General features: G+C 38.9%; 5 protein-coding genes across 6 annotated transcripts in view; 3 read left to right on the forward strand and 2 right to left on the reverse strand.

Annotated features, from left to right (window-relative positions):
* Window positions 1-177: 177 nt before the first annotated feature.
* LOC113641556 (acidic mammalian chitinase-like) lies at window positions 178-3,311 on the reverse strand. The gene is made up of 11 exons (XM_027144333.2): window positions 3,205-3,311; window positions 2,822-2,851; window positions 2,463-2,664; window positions 2,258-2,314; window positions 2,003-2,168; window positions 1,745-1,869; window positions 1,530-1,653; window positions 1,269-1,454; window positions 1,051-1,173; window positions 776-914; window positions 178-562 (listed from the first exon to the last, which is right to left on the reverse strand). The coding sequence occupies exons 1-11, from the start codon at window positions 3,227-3,229 to the stop codon at window positions 294-296; spliced, it is 1,446 nt and encodes a 481-aa protein (XP_027000134.2). The 5' UTR covers window positions 3,230-3,311; the 3' UTR covers window positions 178-293.
* A 2,865-nt stretch (window positions 3,312-6,176) lies between these two features.
* LOC113641557 (acidic mammalian chitinase-like) lies at window positions 6,177-9,174 on the reverse strand. The gene is made up of 11 exons (XM_027144334.2): window positions 9,047-9,174; window positions 8,725-8,754; window positions 8,366-8,567; window positions 8,161-8,217; window positions 7,906-8,071; window positions 7,644-7,768; window positions 7,429-7,552; window positions 7,168-7,353; window positions 6,950-7,072; window positions 6,675-6,813; window positions 6,177-6,461 (listed from the first exon to the last, which is right to left on the reverse strand). Exons 1-11 carry the CDS (start codon window positions 9,069-9,071, stop codon window positions 6,193-6,195), a joined length of 1,446 nt encoding a protein of 481 aa, XP_027000135.2. The 5' UTR covers window positions 9,072-9,174; the 3' UTR covers window positions 6,177-6,192.
* A 7,728-nt stretch (window positions 9,175-16,902) lies between these two features.
* LOC113641563 (zinc finger protein 233-like) lies at window positions 16,903-18,870 on the forward strand. Its single transcript, XM_027144342.2, has 2 exons — window positions 16,903-17,161; window positions 17,346-18,870. Exons 1-2 carry the CDS (start codon window positions 16,975-16,977, stop codon window positions 18,014-18,016), a joined length of 858 nt encoding a protein of 285 aa, XP_027000143.1. The 5' UTR covers window positions 16,903-16,974; the 3' UTR covers window positions 18,017-18,870.
* Window positions 18,871-19,111: 241 nt separating this feature from the next.
* LOC113641562 (zinc finger protein 234-like) lies at window positions 19,112-22,116 on the forward strand. 2 transcript variants are annotated; one of them, XM_027144341.2, is made up of 2 exons: window positions 19,112-19,436; window positions 20,067-22,116. In XM_027144341.2, the coding sequence occupies exons 1-2, from the start codon at window positions 19,127-19,129 to the stop codon at window positions 20,810-20,812; spliced, it is 1,056 nt and encodes a 351-aa protein (XP_027000142.2). In that variant the 5' UTR covers window positions 19,112-19,126; the 3' UTR covers window positions 20,813-22,116. The 2 variants fall into 2 exon arrangements, with proteins under 2 accessions (XP_027000142.2, XP_047666000.1); XM_047810044.1 differs by having other exon boundaries at window positions 19,294-19,436; window positions 20,051-22,116.
* Window positions 22,117-23,167: 1,051 nt separating this feature from the next.
* Window positions 23,168-23,381, forward strand: part of LOC113641558 (zinc finger protein 184-like) — a 6,146-nt gene continuing 5,932 nt past the window's right edge. The window contains exon 1 of the mRNA XM_027144335.2: window positions 23,168-23,381. This exon is cut by the window's right edge and continues 45 nt beyond it. Within this exon, the coding sequence (XP_027000136.1) occupies window positions 23,222-23,381 (160 nt within the window). The 5' untranslated portion in view covers window positions 23,168-23,221.

Raw genomic sequence — 23,381 nt, forward strand, 5'->3', positions numbered from 1 at the left:
ATTGAAAGGAAAATTGTATCTTTGTTATTATCTTTCAGAGTATCACATGTTTAACCCCACTCTGGGCATTTGTGAGGCAGATATTAGCTAATAACAGGATTTTTAACAGGATATTCCTGTTTATAGCAGTTTGGGACATGGATATTTTTTTCCTGAATCAACAGATGAAACCAAAAGTACTGTTTTCTTTGCTGGTTTATCTTTATTTCAGAATATAGATTAACATGAAAAAAGACCAATCAAAACAATCAAGACAAGAGCAGCGTAGAGACACTCATATTTCTAGACTAGATTTAAGACCAGTTGCAGCAAGAGCAGCTAGTATCAAAGACCAGTCCAGTGGCGCAGTGCTCCGAATAAGTTTCACCAGCATCGCAGTTGTAGAAATGGTTCTTGTTGCTAGGGTCGGGATAAAGTCCATTAGCTTTGCCAGCACAGAAGCCACTGCCACTTGAGCCACTGCTGCTACCACCACTGCTGCCACCACCACTAGGTGGAGCAGGGGCAGCAGTAGCTGGGGCAGGAGTGACAGGGGGTAGGGGCTGGGCAGGAGCTGAGCAACCTAGAAGATAGAGAGCATCAAATAAATAAATAGTACTGCATGTAGCTACAGTGTGTCACTACAATGTGGGGGTGTGTGTGGATTCATTTCATTCATTTCTTTATCACAGTTAGTTAATAATAGATGCAGAATCCCACTTTAGGGGGTACAGGAGATACAGGAACAAGACCTATTCATGCATTACATTTACTCTTTAAAAATATTTGGACTCACTTTGGCCAGTTCCCAGGCCACTCTTAATGGTGTTGATCAGAGGGTATTTGCCCTGGTTGCAGAAGGTGCCACTGAAGTCATCCAGGTCCAGAGACCACACCATAGCACCTCCAAAGTTGTTTTTCTTCAACCAGTCAATCTATAAGGGTTTGAAAGAATAAAAAACACTGTGTATTCTAGATACAAAACCATATGTTCACAAACCATGTACTGTATGGTCCAAAACTTCCTTTGACCAATTCTTTAGACTCTAGTGCCATGTAAATAGAAAATACCTTAATCTGAAAACTCTTGATGTTGTCATAGCCAACCCAAATGTTTTGACTGCTGTAGGCATAAGGCACATCCTGAGGGGCATCCCAAGCCTGAGTGGCTCCTTGAGACAGGAAGGTACAGATCTGAAAAGAGAGCATTGGATGTATGTGAGATCAAGTGAAATGTGTGATTGTACGAAGGAATCTTGAAGTATATTACAAGATATCTTGATTCTCACCTCATAGTAAGCCCAGAATCCACTTTGCCTGGTGTAAGTTCCAGCAGGTCCAGGTCCGGCAGTGGGAGCTCCCACACCAGTGTTGGAGGAGCTAGCCAGCTTGAAGACGTGTCCATAGGTGGGGAATCCAACAAGCAGCTTCTGAGCAGGAGCACCATTGCTCTTCCAGTAGTTCATAGCATAGTCCTGAAGTGGTGGAAAAGAAAATTAAGATCTCGCTAAAAATCAGACATCATTGCTTTGGTATTGAGGTACACTTACCACATTGAAGTAGATGTAAGATCCCTGGTCAGCTGGTCCACTGTACAGAGGGCTGTTCTCACCAGTCTGCTGCTCCCAAGTTCCATGGAAGTCATAGGTCATGACATGGAAGTAGTCCAGAATCCTGTGAAAGAAAAGTATAGGGGTCAGCCTACTGGAAAACCTGTAATAAGGTTAATTTTCTGTCAGAACAACTAAAAGGAGTCTATACGAACTGGCCAATCTGGGCAATCTGGTATCCAGAGTCGATGGTACTCTTGCCGGCAGAGACAGCAGCGGTCAACATAAGACGAGGACGGCTGGTCTGTTTGCCCTCGGCCACAAAGGCAGCCATCATTTCCTAATATAAAAAAGAGATGGCAATGTCAGTAAGGAGATAGGAAGGAGAGAAAAAAGCAGTCTTGAGTTTGGATACAGATTAAATAGGTCAGTTTGCAAATTTGAATATATGTGAAGTGAATGCCAGTGAATACCTGAACCAGGGTGGTGTAGAGTTGTTTGTCCTGAGAAGGACTTCCACGGGAACCGGGATACTCCCAGTCAATGTCCAGACCATCAAACTCGTACTGCCTCAAGAACTTAATCACAGACTGGATGAAAGTCTGGCGGGTAGCAGAGGTGGCCACCATAGCAGAGAACCTAAGGTAGCAAAGAACTACAGTAAATGACCAAGCAGTTTACATTTTGAATCATGTCTTACACTTTGAATCATGTATGTTTTTACATACTTGGCAGTGCCGAAGTTCCAGCCACCGATAGCCAGAAGGGTCTTAAGGTTGCTGTTCCTGTTGAGAACATAAAGAATATTTAAGATTCCTCTCTTGTGTTTGTGTATGTATGCAACAGAAAAAAATGGTTTCACTTCATGAATTAGAATACTTAAGTTTTACCAATGAGCCCAGGTGGATATCAAACCAAAATAAATCAACATACTGATTCTTCAAGGCCTGGAACTCTCCGTAAAGCTTGACATCGTCCCACTCATAGGTTGCAATCTCATTGTTGTTCATTCCAGCAAAAGCATAGATCAGATGGTCACACAGGCATGGGTCAACGTTGGTAGGGAAGTACTTTCCTGCTCCAGGTCTGTACTGTCCCCAGTTGGTGAAGTAACATGACAGGATGTAGGAAGATCCTAGTAGGAATTAAAAGGAAAGACAGTAAGGGACATTGGAGTTAATTAAAAAGATTAGTCTAGAGATTATTTAGTCTGTAGTTATATCAGCACAGACGTAGTGACCCATGTGAAAGTAAAATTACATGTTTGGATAATATTTTAACAAGAAGCTTACCTAGCTGCACATGCAGCAGGAGAGCCAGTCCTGGAAATAAAATAAAGACACTTTATATCAACATATTCCGACACAATTTTGCAATTCAAAACAATTCGATTTAAAACATATATTATAATCATATGTAGCCAATATACTGACAGTACAGTACAGTACAGTGTTGGCAATACTAAATCCTATCCTAAGAAAATACAAATGAATAATATAAAAATATCATATAGAGATATGGCACAAGTATAGTACAAATCTTACATTTAGATGTATATTTTAAGGTATTACCAAATTAAAAGCAACAGATGGTTTAACATTCTGGATATTAGACTAGATTTTATAAAATGTTGTGGTAAAAAACAAAGTAAAGGCATGCTGAGGTTTCAACTCACCAACAAAGATCAGAAGCTTGCCCATGGTGCCTATGTACAGTTCATAAGAAGCATCTAGCCCTTTATATACCCCAACCAACACCACTTTCCTTATTTCATTCTCTGTCACTTATTTGCCCAGACTAAAATATTATAGCCGTCAGCATTTTGATAGTGATTAAACAAAGATAAGTGGCTAGAAATTGCTTATCTGCCCTTGTGTATTAAGTGCAGTGTATTAAATGCTAACTCTTGTAATGCTGACACTCATGAGTGTATAGAAGGTCATGAAAAAAATTTGTGGCTTTTCCATCTTATATAAAAACAATTAACCGATTGACCTGCAATTCAGAAGCTTGTCAACAGGAAAAAAATGGCCAAACTACATATATATATATATATATATATATATATATATATATATATATATATATATATATATATATATATATAGGGGTAAAATATTATTTGATCCCCTGCTGATTTTGTACGTTTGCAGAATAATCCCGAAAAACGCATTTCAAAAAATGTATAAATTGGTTTGCATTTCAAAGAGTTAAATAAGTTTTTGATCCCCTATCAGCCAGCAAGATTTCTGGCTCCCAGGTGTTTATACAGTACAGGTAACAAGCTGAGATTAGGAGCACTCTCTTAAAGGGATCTAAAAGCAGCTGGGACTTTAGTCACTAAGAAAACAATTGGTAACACACTACGATGCAAAGAACTGAAATCCTGCAGTGCCAGCAAGGTCACCTTGCTCAAGAAAGCACATGTACAGGCCTGTCTAAAGTTTGCCAATGAACATCTGAATGATTCAGAGGAGAACTGGGTGAAAGTGTTGTGGTCAGATGAGACCAAAATCAAACTCTTTGGCATGAACTCAACTTGCCAACTCAAACTTGTTTGGAGGACAGGGAATGCTGCCTATGACCCCAAGAACACCATCCCCACATGGAGGAGGAAGAATTATGCTTTGGGGGTGTTTTTCTGGATTTTTTTGTTGTTATTCTGTCTCTTACTTTTAAAATAATCCTACCATTAAAATTATAGACTAATAATCAAAATATTTTTTTTTCTCTGTGTATATATATATATATATATATATAGGCTATTGGTTTTGGGCATTAAATATTCATTCATTCATTTTCTACCGCTTATCCGAACTTCTCGGGTCACGGGCATCAAGTCAGGATACACCCTGGACGGATTGCCAACCCATCGCAACCTCCACAACTATCACACACACAATCACACACTACAGACAATTTTCCAGAGATGCCAACTTACCATGCATGTCTTTGGACCGGGGGAGGAAACCGGAGTACCCGGAGGAAACCTCCAAGGTACGGGGAGAACATGCAAACTCCATACACACAAGGCGGAGGCGGGAATCGAACCCCCAGCCCTGGAGGTGTGAGGCAAACGTGCTAACCACTAAGCCACCGTGCCCCCGAGCATTAAATATTGAATCATTTATTTATTTATTTATTTGCATGTGTGTTAGAGTACGGTTGCTGTTTGCAGTATGATTAGAATTTGTTTTCATGTTTGTTTTTCTCACCTTGCCTTGAGTTCTTTCCCAGTCTTTGTTTGTTCCTTTCGTTGTTCTATAGGAGAATTGCTTGCATTTGCATGTCTCCACTCCAACTTTATAACATACACCTTCTCAGGCATCATCGCCACATAATAGAATTTACCTATTATTAGTGCCTCGTCAATGTTCATTTTAGATATTTCTACTTGACAGGTTATGCTGCTTATATACAGTAACACTCACTAACATTTCACTACTATTTTAGTGTCTTTAAGATTCTCCACCACACACATATTCTCTGGCAAAGACTAGGATACTTTCTTCATTAAATAACAACACATTTACAATAGAGAAATGTGTGTGAAAATCAGAAACTGTAACTATAGTAACAATACCACGGTAGCCAGTGTGCATTTATACATCTGTGAGTTGCCTTTCAGATAGAAATACTTATTGTCAGAGTTAATCAACGTCTTCGGACTAATCTGATCTAATTCAAAAATTAAGTTTTATGAAGTTTAAAGTAGAATTAGTCATAAAGTCATCTTATATTATTTAATGAGTTTTCAATCAAAAGCACTTTAATATTACTTATCATAGTTTAGTGCTTATGGCAGCAAGTATTTGCCATAATCTTGATAATTGATACCTTATCCAGCTCCGATCTGTGATGCTGTTTTGTTTTTACTGAGAAATAACACTAAAGTCTTTCTACACTGTATACATTCTATGTCAAACCTCGATTCAACATCCTTGTTGTGGTCATTATTTTACAATTTGTGGAATAGAGTTTTTTTTTTATTTATGGTGTTAAAACTTCGTGTTTAGCGGTTTCATGTTTTAGTGTTTCATTTAGTGTCATTTTTGAAATCATAAGCATAAATACACTATTATTTGGATTTTGTAATAGAGAATGTATAAAATGTATGAATGTTTATTCATTTGCACTGTATAAGACCTATAAGACAGTACGTCCTATGATAGTCTTCTTCAGAATCTGAACTCTAGACTAAAATAATGTATGCATTAAAGAATTGATCTTGACTAGTACATTTGATCACAATTAAAAGATTTAAGCCCCTTGAACAATTTTTGAAATGGGTTGTGATGCAGACTTGCGTAGCCAGTGTACAATAATATGATGGCTGTTAAATGCAAGCAATACACATTCAATTACAATTGAAAGGAAAATGATAGGTGTATCTTTGTTATTATCTTTCAGAGTATCACATGTTTAGCCCCACTCTGGGCATTTGTGAGGCAGATATTAGCTAATAACAGGATTTTTAACAGGATATTCCTGTTTATAGCAGTTTAGGACATGGATTTTTTTCCTGAATCAACAGATGAAACCACAAGTACTGTTTTCTTTGCTGGTTTATCTTTATTTCAGAATATAGATTAACATGAAAAAAGACCAATCAAAACAATCAAGACAAGAGCAGCGTAGAAACACTCATATTTCTAGACTAGATTTAAGACCAGTTGCAGCAAGAGCAGCTAGTATCAAAGACCAGTCCAGTGGCGCAGTGCTCCGAATAAGTTTCACCAGCATCGCAGTTGTAGAAATGGTTCTTGTTGCTAGGGTCGGGATAAAGTCCATTAGCTTTGCCAGCACAGAAGCCACTGCCACTTGAGCCACTGCTGCTACCACCACTGCTGCCACCACCACTAGGTGGAGCAGGGGCAGCAGTAGCTGGGGCAGGAGTGACAGGGGGTAGGGGCTGGGCAGGAGCTGAGCAACCTAGAAGATAGAGAGCATCAAATAAATAAATAGTACTGCATGTAGCTACAGTGTGTCGCTACAATGTGGGGGTGTGTGTGGATTCATTTCATTCATTTCTTTATCACAGTTAGTTAATAATAGATGCAGAATCCCACTTTAGGGGGTACAGGAGATACAGGAACAAGACCTATTCATGCATTACATTTACTCTTTAAAAATATTTGGACTCACTTTGGCCAGTTCCCAGGCCACTCTTAATGGTGTTGATCAGAGGGTATTTGCCCTGGTTGCAGAAGGTGCCACTGAAGTCATCCAGGTCCAGAGACCACACCATAGCACCTCCAAAGTTGTTTTTCTTCAACCAGTCAATCTATAAGGGTTTGAAAGAATAAAAAACACTGTGTATTCTAGATACAAAACCATATGTTCACAAACCATGTACTGTATGGTCCAAAACTTCCTTTGACCAATTCTTTAGACTCTAGTGCCATGTAAATAGAAAATACCTTAATCTGAAAACTCTTGATGTTGTCATAGCCAACCCAAATGTTTTGGCTGCTGTAGGCATAAGGCACATCCTGAGGGGCATCCCAAGCCTGAGTGGCTCCTTGAGATAGGAAGGTACAGATCTGAAAAGAGAGCATTGGATGTATGTGAGATCAAGTGAAATGTGTGATTGTACGAAGGAATCTTGAAGTATATTACAAGATATCTTGATTCTCACCTCATAGTAAGCCCAGAATCCACTTTGCCTGGTGTAAGTTCCAGCAGGTCCAGGTCCGGCAGTGGGAGCTCCCACACCAGTGTTGGAGGAGCTAGCCAGCTTGAAGACGTGTCCATAGGTGGGGAATCCAACAAGCAGCTTCTGAGCAGGAGCACCATTGCTCTTCCAGTAGTTCATAGCATAGTCCTGAAGTGGTGGAAAAGAAAATTAAGATCTCGCTAAAAATCAGACATCATTGCTTTGGTATTGAGGTACACTTACCACATTGAAGTAGATGTAAGATCCCTGGTCAGCTGGTCCACTGTACAGAGGGCTGTTCTCACCAGTCTGCTGCTCCCAAGTTCCATGGAAGTCATAGGTCATGACATGGAAGTAGTCCAGAATCCTGTGAAAGAAAAGTATAGGGGTCAGCCTACTGGAAAACCTGTAATAAGGTTAATTTTCTGTCAGAACAACTAAAAGGAGTCTATACGAACTGGCCAATCTGGGCAATCTGGTATCCAGAGTCGATGGTACTCTTGCCGGCAGAGACAGCAGCGGTCAACATAAGACGAGGACGGCTGGTCTGTTTGCCCTCGGCCACAAAGGCAGCCATCATTTCCTAATATAAAAAAGAGATGGCAATGTCAGTAAGAAGATAGGAAGGAGAGAAAAAAGCAGTATCTTTTGAGTTTGGATACAGATTAAATAGGTCGGTTTGCAAATTTGAATATATGTGAAGTGAATGCCAGTGAATACCTGAACCAGGGTGGTGTAGAGTTGTTTGTCCTGAGAAGGACTTCCACGGGAACCGGGATACTCCCAGTCAATGTCCAGACCATCAAACTCGTACTGCCTCAAGAACTTAATCACAGACTGGATGAAAGTCTGGCGGGTAGCAGAGGTGGCCACCATAGCAGAGAACCTAAGGTAGCAAAGAACTACAGTAAATGACCAAGCAGTTTACATTTTGAATCATGTCTTACACTTTGAATCATGTATGTTTTTACATACTTGGCAGTGCCAAAGTTCCAGCCACCGATAGCCAGAAGGGTCTTAAGGTTGCTGTTCCTGTTGAGAACATAAAGAATATTTAAGATTCCTCTCTTGTGTTTGTGTATGTATGCAACAGAAAAAAATGGTTTCACTTCATGAATTAGAATACTTAAGTTTTACCAATGAGCCCAGGTGGATATCAAACCAAAATAAATCAACATACTGATTCTTCAAGGCCTGGAACTCTCCGTAAAGCTTGACATCGTCCCACTCATAGGTTGCAATCTCATTGTTGTTCATTCCAGCAAAAGCATAGATCAGATGGTCACACAGGCATGGGTCAACGTTGGTAGGGAAGTACTTTCCTGCTCCAGGTCTGTACTGTCCCCAGTTGGTGAAGTAACATGACAGGATGTAGGAAGATCCTAGTAGGAATTAAAAGGAAAGACAGTAAGGGACATTGGAGTTAATTAAAAAGATTAGTCTAGAGATTATTTAGTCTGTAGTTATATCAGCACAGACGTAGTGACCCATGTGAAAGTAAAATTACATGTTTGGATAATATTTTAACAAGAAGCTTACCTAGCTGCACATGCAGCAGGAGAGCCAGTCCTGGAAATAAAATAAAGACACTTTATATCAACATATTCCGACACAATTTTGCAATTCAAAACAATTCAATTTAAAACATATATTATAATCATATGTAGCCAATCCTAAGAAAATACAAATGAATAATATATTCATTTGTATAAGTATAGTACAAATCTTACATTTAGATGTATATTTTAAGGTATAACCAAATTAAAAGCAACAGATGGTTTAACATTCTGGATATTAGACTAGATTTTATAAAATGTTGTGGTAAAAAACAAAGTAAAGGCATGCTGAGGTTTCAACTCACCAACAAAGATCAGAAGCTTGCCCATGGTGCCAATGTACAGTTCATAAGAAGCATCTAGCCCTTTATATACCCCAACCAACACCACTTTCCTTATTTCATTCTCCGTCACTTATTTGCCCAGACTAAAATATTATAGCCGTCAACATTTTGGTAGTGATTAAACAAAGATAAGTGGCTAGAAATAGCTTATCTGCCCTTGTGTATTAAGTGCAGTGTATTAAATGCTAACTCTTGTAATGCTGACACTCATGAGTGTATAGGTCATGAATAAATTGTAATATTGTGGCTTTTCCATCTTTTAAAAAAACAGGGTTTTTGGATCTTGGGACCATAGTCACCAAGAAAACAATTGGTAACACACTACACAGTGAAGGACTGGAATCCTAGGCAAAGTCCCCCTGCTCAAGAAAGCACATGTACATGCCAACCTGCAGTTTGCAAATGAACATCTGAATGATTCAGCGGAAAACTGGGTGAAAGTGTTGTGGTCAGATGAGACCAAAATCGAGCTCTTTGGCATCAACTCAACTTCAAGTCAAGAAGCTTTTATTGTCATTTCAAAATATATAGCTCTTGCAGTACACAGTGAAATGAGACAACGTTTCTTCAGGAACTTGCCATGTTTGGAAGAGAAGGAATGCTGCCCATGACCCCAAGAACACCATCCCAAGTTTTTCTGCTAAGGGGTCAGGAAACAACTTCACCACATTAAAGGGACGATGGAAATGGCCATGTGCCGTCAAATTTTGGGTGAGAACCTCCTTCCCTCAGCCAGGGCATTGAAAATGGGTCATCGATGGGTGTGCTGGAATGATAATGACCCAAAACACATGGCCAAGGCAACAAAGTCTGGCTCAAGAAGAAGCACATTAAGGTCCTTGAGACTTTAATTCCATAGAAAATCTATGGAGGGAGCTGAAGTTTTGAGTTGCTAAAAAATGTCCTCCTCGAACCCTTAATGACTTGGAGAGGATCTGCAAAGAGAAGTGGGACAAAATCCCTTTTGAGATGTGTTCAAACCTGGTGGCCATCTACAAGAAATGTCTGACCTCTATGATTGCCAACAAGGGTTTACCACAAAGTACTAAGTCATGTTTTGCGAAGGGATCAAATACTAATTTCACTCATTAAACTTCAAATCAATGAAATTACCATTAAAATTATAGAACATACAAAAGTACAAAATCAGCAGGGGATCAAATAATGTGTGTGTGTGTGTGTGTGTGTGTGTGTGTGTGTGTGTGTGTGTGTGGGTGTGGGTATCGTCACACGAATCATATTGTTGTTGTATTATTTTGGGTGATAAATATTGTTAAATATTGACTCCTTTATTTAATGGTTTATTTTAAAAATAAGGACACAACAGGTAATATACCATGCCTGAGTTTCACCAGACATAGTGCCAGAAAATCTTTTTTCACATGTTGCTCACATGAGTCCCTTAAGGTCCCAGAAGCCTTTATAAGCCGTATAAGCCTATATAAAATCAATTCACATTGCAAAAATTGAACACCACAGTTACAACAAGGCGTACAACAAGGATCTGCCTATTTTTTTAATAAATAAGAGAATTCAGTTTTTTATTTTTAATTAATTGTGAGCAATAAATTGTAGATTTACAGGAAAATCTGTAACAAATTTGATCAATTCAAAAACAAATTCACAACACAATAATATGTGCAACAATGAAAGGGGTCTGAATACTTTCATTTATCAAAGGCAAATGTTTTTATTACTAAAGTTATTGCTAAAGTTACTGTAAATATATTTTAATTATTCAAAGCAACAGGCATGTATTTAAATGGTAATGTAGAATTTGTTCCTTTGTATGAGATGACATTCTGTAAATTAAAGGTCATCGTGATGTACAAGTACACGTTATATAAGCATGGAAACGATAACATTTTCCATTACAGATTAAGAGTCTCAAAAACAGCTTATCGAATTATACAAGTGCTTATTATTCTGCAGCAGGTCTGGCTCCTGCACTCGGTAAATAACAGGTAAATGTGTAAACAACGATAATAAAAATATATTTAGAATGGAAAAGAATCAGAAAAAAAACATATACTCTTAATGGTTACTTAAAATGGAACATATTGCAAAATTTATATCAGGAATAAAAATGTTTCACAAATAATATTGAATTTAATTTATTTGAAGCAGAAAAATGTAATTGGACAAAAGGAATATATATTTCAGCTACGTACTTTTAAATTCTGTCATTTGTTCATGTAAGCAGACTTTCTCAAAAATATCTGTTTATGGTTAAATGGAAAATTTGAATCTACTAATTTGTGCTTTGGAAAAAAAAATCTAAGCAATATAATGGCCATTTAAATCAAATATTAGTGGCAAAGAGACCCATATGTTCTTCTGTCAACCTCTATAGTCCAAGTTAAAATATTTTTTTAATTGTATGTTTTATTCTTTTTTTTTCTTCAGAAAAAGACAATCAACATTTATAATACATTTTCAAGCATCAAGCATCAAAACTGCACCCAGAATGAATGGACTTTGTACTTTGGCTGCCAACTTATACACCAACTTATGATCTGACAGTGAACAATGTGGCCATTATTCAAAAAGGTTTTCACTGATATTTAGTAAGCAGCTTTAGTGTTGTGAGGAGTTTCAGCACAGGAAGTAGATAATACATTAATACTTTCATAGACATACATTTTGTTACTACTCATATCACAGTTCAAAATATAACACTATTTCATTATAAGTCTTGTTCTGTTCATAAGTATTTCACATATATTACATACATTATAATTCACAAACAAAAAAATGTAAGTTTCTTTTACTGAAATAAATGGAAGCTTACATTGGATACACCACTAAAGAAGAAGAAGAAAAAAAGAGGAAGAAGAAGAAAAAGAGGAAGAAGAAGTAGACGCAGAAGAAGAAGAAGAACAAGAAGAAGAAGAAGAAACATATGCTATTTTTTTATGTCCAAAGTTTGTGGAAGTCATTGATGTTGGGTGTGGAGTCCTGGAGTGCAGTCAATGTTTCAGATCATCCTAAACGTATTTCGTTCAGTGAGGTTGAGGTCCCAGTTCTGTGCAGGACACTTCTTCCAATACAACCTTGGCAAAACATGTCTTCATGAAGCTTGCTTTGTGTACAAGGGGATTTTCTCTCTGGAACAGAAACTTTAATGCTTTAATACAGTATACAAAATGTTTGTGGACTTACAACATTATGGCAGCAGTTTTTAGAAGAAGTGCATATGGATTTGGGATCTTTAGTCATGTACAGCAGTGTATGACCTGAAAGTTTACAGAGAAGAACAGGAGAACAAGGTTTCAGATAAACTCCAATATCTTAAAGAAAGTTTTTTGATTGGTTTGATAGTATTAATTAATTATAGATAGATAGATGTATGGACAAATACAATAGATACTGTAGATACTGTAGATAGATAGATAGATAGATAGATAGATATATCAATATATCAGATATTTACTTCTTCAACTAAATAATTCAATTTAATTCCATTTATCATTAACACTCTTCATTTATCATACATCAGTTTTTGTGAGGATTTGTGTGTTCCTACCAGGACTCACTTAACTTATAACAGTGATAAACCATGGTTCACTGCAAAACTCAGCCAGCTCCGTCAGGCTGGTCGATGCTTAAACAGGCCAAATACACACTGGAAAAGGAAATCAGAGTGGCAAAGAGGAATTATTCTGAAAAGCTACGGACTCAGTTTTCCTCTAATGACTCAGCTTTTCAGGTCTGAAAGCCATCACCAATTAGATGACACCATCCCCCAGCACTGTGGTGAATCAACAGCTGGCAGACGACCTGAATGAGTTCGACGGCAGGTTAGAAAAAGCCCAATTCTCACCTCCTGTAAACCCCGACTCCAACACACCTACAATTCAGTTCAGTGAAGATGATGTGTGTCAGGTCTTCAGGAAGAACAAAAGGGGAAAGGCACCAGGCCCAGACAGTGTTTCACCAGCCTGTCTGAAAACCTGTGCTGATCAACTGGACCCCATCTTACAGATATTCAACAGATCACTGGAGCTGTGTGAAGTCTCCTCATGCTTCAAAAGCTCCACTATCATTCCCGTCCCAAAGAAATCCAAAATTACTGGACTTAATGACTACAGACCTGTGGTTGTGGCTTATCTGAAGGACATCACTGGACCCTTACTGGACCCTCTGCAGTTTGCCTACAGAGCAAACAGGTCTGTGAATGATGTGGTATCTGGGACTGCATTATGTTCTGCAGTATCTGGACAGACCAGGGACTTATGTGAGGATCCTGTTTGTGGACTTCAGCTCTGCCTTTAACACCATCAACCCATCACTCCTCCAGCCCAAATTAACCCAGCTCTCTGTGCCCTCCTCTGTCTGTCAGTGGATCACCAGCTTTCTGACAGACAGGCAGCAGCTAGTGCGACCAGGGAAACTCAAATCCAGCACCCGCACCATCAGCACTGGCGCCCCTCAGGGTTGTGTCCTCTGCCCACTGCTCTTCTCTCTGTACACAAACGACTGCACCAATAATGACCCCTCTGTCAAGCTTCTGAAGTTTGCAGACGACACCACACTGATCGGCCTCATTCAGGACGGTGACGAGTCTGCTTACTGTACAGACTGGAGGTTTAACAGCTGGCTGTCTGGTGCAGTCTTAACAACCTGGAGCTGAACACGCTCAAGACAGTGGAGATGATCGTGGACTTCAGGAGAAACCCCCCTGCTCTAGTGATGGCCAGTTCGTGAACGAATTGTTCTTTTGAACCAGTTCTTTTTAGTGACCTGGATGAACCAGTTCACCAAATCGGACTGATTCGTTCTAAACGGTTCGCATCTTGAGTCAGCGCTGATCCACAAGCTACTAAAGTTACTCACTTTCGGTCATGCTTGACAGTCAGTCCGACTCTAAATAAACTAATATCCCGGAGTATATGTAACTCCTGTACACTAAACTGAGACATGTTGTGCTGAGAGAACTGAGAGCTCGAGCTGTTGATACTGCGCATGCGTGAATTACTGAACATTGCATTTGTTTTTGAAACAACTGATGGAGCGAAAGAAACATTTAAAAATTATGCTTTTTTTGGTAAGTTTTTGTAAGTTGATGAAGATTAGTTTATTAACTTTATATCTTTAAGACACGTAAAACACCCATGTTTGCACATCAATGCCTGTACTGGGTGTTTTAGTTGCAAAACTTAAAGTAAGAAATGTATTCAACTAAAGTTATGATTACAAAGAACTTTTCAAATGTGTTAAATTGATTGTATTAATATCTGCCGGCAGCGGCTGGATGAAGGAATTTACGTCATGATGTCATCGTGAATTACGTGTCATTACGCCAGGACGTAAATGAACTGGTGAACTGGATTATTGAATTGGTTCTTTAAAACGAACTGTCCGAAAGAACCGGTTCGTGGAAAAGAACCGAACCTTCCATCTCTACCCTGCTCTCCCCCCACTAACCATCATGGACAGCATTGTTACAGCAGTGGAGTCATTCAGATTCCTGGGAACCACAATCTCCCAGGAACTGAAGTGGGACATTCATATTGACTCCATTGTGAAAAAGGCTCAGCAGAGGTTCGCCAGCTGAGGAAGTTCAACCTGCCACAGGATCTGCTGAAACATTTCTACACTGCCATCATCGAATCCATCCTCTGCACTTCAGTGACTGTTTGGTTCAGCTCAGCTACCAAATCTGACCTCAGGAGACTACAGAGGGTAGTCCGGACTGCTGAGCAAATCATTGGCACAACTCTCCCCACCCTCCAAGACCTGTACTTCTCCAGAGTGAGCAAAAGGGCAAAGAAAATCACTCTGGACCAATCACATCCAGCACACTCACTCTTCGAACTGTTGCCATCTGGTCGATGCTACAGAGCCCTGCGCACCAAAACGACCAGATATAGGAACAGTTTCTTCCATCAGGCAATCCATCTGATGAACACTTAACACACATCTGATGAACACTTAAATATAAACAGAACAAACTCTATATTTACATTATTTACACATACTTACATATTTATATTTCAATTTCCACTGTATATACAACTGCCTTTATTATCCACTGTATATACAACTGCCTTTATTATCTACTGTAGATACAACTGCCTTTATTATCCACTGTACAAACAACTGCCTTTATTATCCACTGTACAAACAACTGCTTTTATTATCCACTGTACAAACAACTGCTTTTATTATCCACTGTACAAACAACTGCTTTTATTATCCACTGTACATACAACTGCCTTTATTATCCACTGTACAAACAACTGCTTTTATTATCCACTGTACATACAACTGCCTTTATTATCCACTGTACATACAACTGCCTTTATTATCCACTGTACATACAACTGCCTTTATTATCCACTGTACATACAACTGCCTTTATTATCCACTGTACATACAGCTGCCTTTATTATCCACTGTACATACAGCTGCCTTTATTATCCACTGTACATATAACTGCATATGTGTTCATGTCTTATCATTGCCATTCTGTTTACACTGTGGAACTCCTGTACTAGAACCAATTCCTCGTATGTGTGAAGTTTGCATGTTCTACCTGGGCCTCGGGGGTTTCCTCCCCCGGTCCAAAGACATGCATGGTAGGTTGATTGGCATCTCTGGAAAATTGTCCATAGTGTGTGCTTGCGTGAGTGAATGAGAGTGTGTGTGTGCCCTGCAATGGGTTGGCACTCCGTCCAGGGTGTATCCTGCCTTGATGCCCGATGACACCTGAGATCCCCATGACCGAGAAGTTCGGCTCCCCATGACCGAGAAGTTCGGGTAAGCAATAGAAAATGAATGAATGAATGAATGAATGAATGAAAAATACTTGGCAATAAAAACCTTTCTGATTCTGATTAATTTATGTATATAGTGCTTTTAACAATGGGCTTTGTCTAAAAGATTACTATTAAACAAAATCCAAGATTAATATTAACTTATATTTAAATGTGTTTAAATGTATTGTATATTTAAATGTATTTATCCCCAATGAAGAAGCCTGAGGTGACTGAGGCATCTGTGGTGAGGAAAAACTCCCTTAGATGGAAAAGGAAGAAACCTTGAGAGGAACCAGACTCAAAAGTGAAACTCATCCTCATTTGGGTGACACTGAAGGGTGTAATTATCAATATAGTTTGTATATAGTTTAAATATATTTTGAGGTTGTTGTCCTCAAAAGCAACATGGAGTTTGCATCTCCTCTTAGAATGTCCCAATACTTCATGAAGCGGAATAGAACTGAATCTTGGTACAAATCTAAATAGTATTTTATCTGATCACTTATGTTAATGTTTATACTCCTATATTCATGTGCATACCTTTTTTCTTCTTTTAAACAATTTTATGCACCATAAAGACTTCTATCTATCTATCTATCTATCTATCTATCTATCTATCTATCTATCTATCTATCTATCTATCTATCTATCTATCTATCTATCTATCTATCTATCGTATTTATCCAGTAATTTCTCTATCTATCTATCTATCTATCTATCTATCTATCTATCTATCTATCTATCTATCTATCTATCTATCTATCTATCGTATTTATCCAGTAATTTCTCTATCTATCTATCTATCTATCTATCTATCTATCTATCTATCTATCTATCTATCTATCTATCTATCTATCTATCTATCTATCGTATTTATCCAGTAATTTATCTATCTATCTATCTATCTATCTATCTATCTATCTATCTATCTATCTATCTATCTATCTATCTATCTATCTATCTATCTGTCTGTCTGTCTGTCTGTCTGTCTGTCAATAGGATACAGTTTGTGCCACACGCCGAACCAGTAGGTGGCGGTAATAAGCGAATGTATTGTTTGCCAAGCGCCTTAAAACTCGAAGAAGCAGAAGAAACGATTTAGTCGTAAGCGAAGTGTCTCGGTGTAAAATGAACAATTTGGACGGTTTGAACACGTTTTTAACAGAGCGCTTGATGGCAGTCGCTGGAGAGATATTCACGGTGTTTAAAGACGCGTTCAGTGAATATCAGAGTGAAATCGAGCGAATAAAACAGGAGAACCGGTGTCTCAGGGAGGCGCTGGCTGAAATCTACAACAGTGTTCAGGAGCGAACAGGTAACTTCCTCCTTCTGTAATCATCTCATTTACTCTGTAATCATCTCAGTAATCATCTCATACACTCAGTAATCATCTCATACACTCAGTAATCAACTCAATCATGTCTGTCAGAAACAAATGAGATTGTTTTTGCTCCTGTTTGACCTCCCTGTGTTAGTGAATGATCTGTATTTGTGTGCAGAGAAGCACAGTTTAAACCAGAGAGCCCTGGACTCTGACACCTCCTTCATTGAAGTGAACGTGGAACTAGAAGCCAATCCAAACACATCTGATCAACCACAACCTTCTCAGAGTCATCAACACACGTGTACGTCAAAGTTCCCAAGTGTCGATGAAGATCAGGACCCGGAATCGAGCATCTCCGAGAAATCCAGGGTGAAGGATGAAACCAAAGACTCCAGAGATTTACAGGAAGGCTCATACGCCGTCAAAGTGGAGCCGTGTGCATCGCAGGATGACTTTTCTGTTGAAGTTAAAAAGGAAGCTGAAGATCATCAAGAGATGGAGCAACAAGAGCCTCTTTCTTGTTCTTATTGCGACCAAACATTCACCGAGGTTCCTGAGCTAGCGTCACACGTACAGAGTCACATGGCTTTATTCACCTGCGAAGTCTGCGGAAAATCCTTTAAGCAAAAAGGGACACTGAAAACACACATGATCGTGCACCAGAAAGAAAGACCTTTTGGCTGTAGTTATTGTAAAAAACAGTTCAAGCTGAAGTGCCACCTGAAAGAGCATGAGAGGATTCACACTGGTGAAAAACCCTTCAGCTGCCCGGTGTGCAGGATGAGTTTTACTCGCTCCAATCCTATGAAGATACACCTTCGTAATCATCACCAGGAGCAGTTCTAAACACATCTAGTTCTAATCATAATCTGGGCTGGAAGATATTAAACTTGTGGATAAAATTCTATTTTCTTTTATTTGTCTGTTATTGTTACCTTTGTTACTATATTTGATGCAATTACATGGCTAGTTTTAATATTAGAGATTTGCTGAATATAACAGAAGTTCTAATCCTGTATTACTGCTGTTTTTTTTTCTTTCACTACTCTGCTTATTAATCTTACTATCCATGCTAAACAAATTACTTTGTGAGTCTGAATTCTACTGATTAACACACCGAGTTCTGTTTTTTTATTATTATTATTATTATTATTATTCCGGATTCAGAGGTTTTACACATTTTATACGGATTTTATAGAAAACTGAAAATGGATGATTTACACTTCACTAATGTTAAACCAAGCTGTCACCACTTTTAGTTATTATTTTTAGTAATAAATAGGGGATCATTTAGCTGATTTGTTCTGACTGTTTAAAGAACTGTTTTACTTCTGGTGCTTTATTAAGTAAATGCTTTTTAATCAGAATCAGAAAGGTCTTTATTGGAACTTATGTTGTCACATACGAGGAATTTGTTCTGGTACAGGAGCTCCACAATGTAAACAGAATGGTGGGAATTGTGGGTCCACTTGATGCTTCAAAAGTACAAATACAAAATGTCTGCAACTCACAGGCTGTAGATAAAACGCTTGATCTGATTTTTAATGAGAGCTTTTAATTAAATCGTTATTCAAACTGAAGTATAACAGACAAATTGTATAATCATAGAAAATTTGCTATGTTGAGTTGATGGGATGAAGAAAACTGTCCACTGTAAACTATTCTCAGACGTGTACATAATAAATACATACCTTTACCAATTGTACGCTCATCGTTTGAAAAATTTGAGAGGGGATATGAAACGGTCAGCTGTATAAATCCTTAATGTAAAGAGATAAACGTCCAGATTTAAGGTCATTTTGAGTGTTTCACTATTTATATCTTAATATATGTGTGCATTTGTGATAATAAACCTAGTTTACATTAAATTGATTGTTTCTGCATACTCTATTATGGCTGGATGAGTTTACAACAAAGAATAACATCATGCAAAGATATCAGAACACTGTTTTGAACATGCATTGCGCTTTGTTCTCCGACAGGGGGCGGTACAAGCTTAACGACGCAGAGCCTTCTACCGTTATAACTAAGCAGCAGAAGAAGAAGCAGAGCACTAACACTTTTATACGAGTCTACACTGAAAAAATGGCTCATTTGGAGACGCTGAATTCGTTTCTTTGTGATCGTTTAATGGCTGCTGCAGCAGAAATATATCAAGTGGTTAAAGACACTGTTTCTCAGTATCAGGACGAAATAGACCGCTCTAAACAGGAGAATATTTATTTGAGGAAAATGCTAGCGGAAGTTAGCATCAACAATGGACCAGGTGAACGAGCTGCTGTTTCTTATACAATGTTGTTTATCTTTGTTTATTTTGTTGATGTGATATTCTCTTTATTCCCTTTAATGCATTTCTTCTTAAAACGGGTATAAACGGTACAGAAAATGGACAGTATGTTAGTAATCACCTACTTGTGATTTGCTTTAGTTAGGAATGGCTTTAGTTAGTAGCTTCTAATGCTAAATAATGTTTCGATAGAGTCCAGCTGCTGAACTCAAAATCCAGGGGTTGTTTTGACTCCACCCACTTGGTCTGACTCCACCCTTTGTATTCACTCTACCCCCTTGATCTGACTCCACCCCTTGGATTGACTCCACCCCTTGGTCTGACTCCACCCCCTTGATCTGACTCCACCCTTTTAATTGACTCTACCCCCTTGGTCTGACCCCACCCCTTGGATTGACCCCACCCCCTTGGTCTGACCCCACCCCCTTGGTCTGACTCCACCCCTTGGGTTCACTCGACCCCCTGGACCTCTGGTTCTGCAACAAGGGGTTTGTCACATATCATGCCACGTCCTCCAGGGTTTTATCTTGCGTACCCAAGCTCTAAGCAGATCAGGGTTGAAATCAATCTGTTTTCTCTGATGTGTTTTATAGTCATGTTTTGCTGCAGTTCTGACAGGTGCACAGACCAGCCGGGGAGTTGGATTTCCTCCTGAACAGCAGAACAGTAATGAGGAGGTGGTAGACTCGGAAACCTCACTCATTCAAGTGAAGCTGGAGCTTAGCACCATGCAGCAGGATCTCAGCACCGAAGAGCAGGATGTTGAAGAAGGAGATGCACCGACACTCCATTTCCCTTCAGATTCTAATGAGGACGTCACGGTCAAGCTCGAGGAAAATGATGTCCAGCTGGTTTGCAGCGACGAGTTAACTTCCTGTCCAGTGAACGCTGAAAGCCAGTTCGACCCAACAACCCAGTCCTTCTCTCAGCACGACTACTCGAATCTCCCGTTTCACTTGCAGAGCCCGGCTGCGGAAAGACTGTTTCGCTCCAAGGTGCGTCGCAGACCGCTCAGGAGCGACGGGAGTTCCAAAGGGCGTAAGATTACCAAGAGCTGCAAGGAGAAAAAACTCCGCTGCGATTTGTGTGGGAAGTGGTACAGCACCGCTCACTCGCTCAAAATCCACCTGAGGACACATACGGGCGAGAGGCCATTCCCCTGCAAGTTCTGCGTGAAGACTTTTCACCAGAAAGCTCACTTAAAGGAACACGAGAGGACGCACACTGGAGAAAAACCCTTCAGCTGTTCAGTGTGTGGGAAACGTTTCAGTCGGGCTCAGCAGGTCAGAGTCCACATACACTACCATCATCAACACCAAGCTGCCACGATTATTAAAAACCAACAGTGCACATGAGACAGCGTAAAGGATTTGAAGAGTGACAAATTCTCCTTCTTTTCTTTTGCTTTTGAAAATATTTATAGGTTGCCTTCGCATACTGTGTGTACGCGAGTGTGTCAGTTTGCGCAGAGATAAACATTTTAATCCTACTCTTAAAATGTGTATTCTATCAGATTTTCACTGCTGAAATGTTTCACAGAGATTAGACAGTTTTACTTTTTTTTAAAGCTGATACGGTTGAGTGCAAAAGTTTGTACAACCGCATTATTTATAGTGACCAATAGGGCTGTCACTTTTTAACCGCTATTCGAATATCCGTTTTGTACAGAACGCTAAAAGCTAGTTGTATGGAAATGGAAGATAACAACAGCAGCTTGCAGCCTGTTCATTAAAATCCATTCATTTTTCCAGATCTTTCACAACCTCATCTACACTTTAATGCTGTGTCCACTAGGTGGCACGTCAGAGCCAAACATCTCTACATCTGGTTTGACCTCCTTTGAAAGTATTTACGGATCTGGAAAATTGCATGTAAACAAACCTTTCAGTGGGATGAAGATATTTTTAAAGTAAAAAAAAAATCACTGTAATTAGATAACTGTTAATGTTGGCACTATATAACAGTCTAATGCAGTGTCACATGGTGCTATACCGCCTCTGATATTTATGTTGGACCGTGTGGCAGCGTCACCTTCATTTATTTACTCGGTATAATTCAGCATTTAGCTCGGGTCTTTGCTGAAAATCAGCGTAAATGTGTCGCATAAATGTGCTGCATTCTGCACCTTTGAGTCCAGTGTTTTAAGTCTTCACAGGAAAATGCATGAGTGCATGAGAAAAGAAGACTGAGCTATGGAGCTAACACAAAAACCTCCATAGTTATCAGTTATTACGTGTGAGAGTGCTGAATTATTTTTTAACCATCTGTAACTGACTCGTACATAACAGCATCCAAAATGTATCACCAAAATCAAAAAACATCTTACAGTTTATTCAGTATAATCATATACCATGTTTTTAAGGTTGGAATTGCGCTGTAATTGAGTTAAGATTTTCCCCGAGGGTTATGATAATGTGTCTTATAGTCATACTGTTGGAGGATCTACCAACAGATGCTGCAAACTTTGGCTCTCAACTGTCGTTTTAGATGTGCACTGCTGATAAGGAAATTGTTTTAATGAAAGCTACCTAACCGTAACTTAAAGCATTTTAAAACATGTTTGCTTGCTTTTTTGTTTGCATACCATACTTTTGTAAATCACATTCGTTCTGGTTGGTCGTTTTGTGAAATATAAAATAAAATAAAATGTCCTACAGTGCATTGTGGTCTGTGTCCTGATCTCATCTTTCACTCCAGAGCTGCATCCCAAACCTGGTCTCCCAGCAGGGTTCCAGCTCCACGGTTGCTGAGCAGGCCTTACACTAGGAAACAGTCTACGAACATGAGGAAAATATATAGAAAGGAAACTGGGTGGAGGGAAGTGGTGTTTCAATGCAATAGAGACACGGCAATAATGTGTATATATAATGTGAGATATATGCATAGAGAATCTGTACCAGTTCTAGTAACATTTACTAAATTTAAACATTATATCCAACAAGTTATAATCCTGTTATCATAACACCATATTCGATGATGCATAAAACTATGAAAGTATATGCCCAGTGATCACATGTTGTTTGATGGCATCGATCACCTTTATAGGATTTCAGTACTGCTGTATCAAAACCTCCTGTCACCGTGAAAAAGACACAATATATGGTTTAGGTTTTCTCTTAACAAGTGTCAATGATTCTTTTTATTTTAAGAGCTGGTCAGTCAAACCCTGGTAGCGTGACATTATGACAAAGGAGACTATTTTAAAAAAAAATAAAGTTTCAGATCATATTTTATTGGTGAGGTTTTCTGTGATACTTTTTCTATACAGAAGGGAATCCTGCAACGCTGAAATCTGTTTTCAGGATGTAGAGTATTGCTGAATATACGACGTAGAATTACACTCGCTTCTTTTAGCATTGAAGCTTTCAGGCTGAAGAGATCGAGTGACGTCAGAGGTTTTACTTTTCAGTACGGAACGTATAATTCAGACACTTATTCCTAAACAGTCCTTCCTTTTTGATTAAATCGAGCAAGTAAGAAAAGAGCAATGCAATGTTTTGCTTTTCAGTCTTGTCTGTATTCTACACGTAACTAATTTCCACTCATTTTGCATGTGGCGTGTGTTATTCTCCATGACTCTGATCATTATGGAACGATTTTACAGACAATATTCAAAAGAAATTGCAAATTATATTCGCCTCATAATATAATCCCACCCCAAACAATGATTGACAGATTAAATGTTTTCCCGAGACTTTTATTTTGAAATCCACTGTGACAAGCAGCTTTGTCCATCCAGCAGAATCTAAGGTTGTCTATGCGACATGGCGTCTGTTACTCAAAAGCGTCAAATCGACTCTCTCAATGCTTTTATCCACCAGCGGTTGACGAACATTGCAGGAGAGATATGTCAGGTTTTTCAGGAGACTTTGACCGCGTATCAGGAGGAAATAAACCACTCCAAACAGGAAAATGTTTATCTGA

This window comes from Tachysurus fulvidraco, chromosome 2 (assembly GCF_022655615.1).
Source record: "Tachysurus fulvidraco isolate hzauxx_2018 chromosome 2, HZAU_PFXX_2.0, whole genome shotgun sequence".
Classification (NCBI taxonomy): domain Eukaryota; kingdom Metazoa; phylum Chordata; class Actinopteri; order Siluriformes; family Bagridae; genus Tachysurus; species Tachysurus fulvidraco.

Coding starts and splice junctions, on each gene's coding strand:
- LOC113641557 (XM_027144334.2), bottom strand. CDS start 9,071: ATGGGCAAGCTTCTGATCTTTGTTG. Junction 8,568..8,724: donor CCTGCTGCATGTGCAGCTAG/GTAAGCTTCTTG, acceptor AATTCCTACTAG/GATCTTCCTACATCCTGTCA. Junction 6,462..6,674: donor TGGCCTGGGAACTGGCCAAA/GTGAGTCCAAAT, acceptor TCTATCTTCTAG/GTTGCTCAGCTCCTGCCCAG.
- LOC113641562 (XM_027144341.2), top strand. CDS start 19,127: ATGCATTGCGCTTTGTTCTCCGACAGGGGGCGGTACAAGCTTAACGAC. Junction 19,437..20,066: donor TAGCATCAACAATGGACCAG/GTGAACGAGCTG, acceptor GTTTTGCTGCAG/TTCTGACAGGTGCACAGACC.
- LOC113641556 (XM_027144333.2), bottom strand. CDS start 3,229: ATGGGCAAGCTTCTGATCTTTGTTG. Junction 2,169..2,257: donor TGGAACTTCGGCACTGCCAA/GTATGTAAAAAC, acceptor TTGCTACCTTAG/GTTCTCTGCTATGGTGGCCA. Junction 1,174..1,268: donor GATTCTGGGCTTACTATGAG/GTGAGAATCAAG, acceptor CTCTCTTTTCAG/ATCTGTACCTTCCTGTCTCA.
- LOC113641563 (XM_027144342.2), top strand. CDS start 16,975: ATGAACAATTTGGACGGTTTGAACACGTTTTTAACAGAGCGCTTGATG. Junction 17,162..17,345: donor CAGTGTTCAGGAGCGAACAG/GTAACTTCCTCC, acceptor ATTTGTGTGCAG/AGAAGCACAGTTTAAACCAG.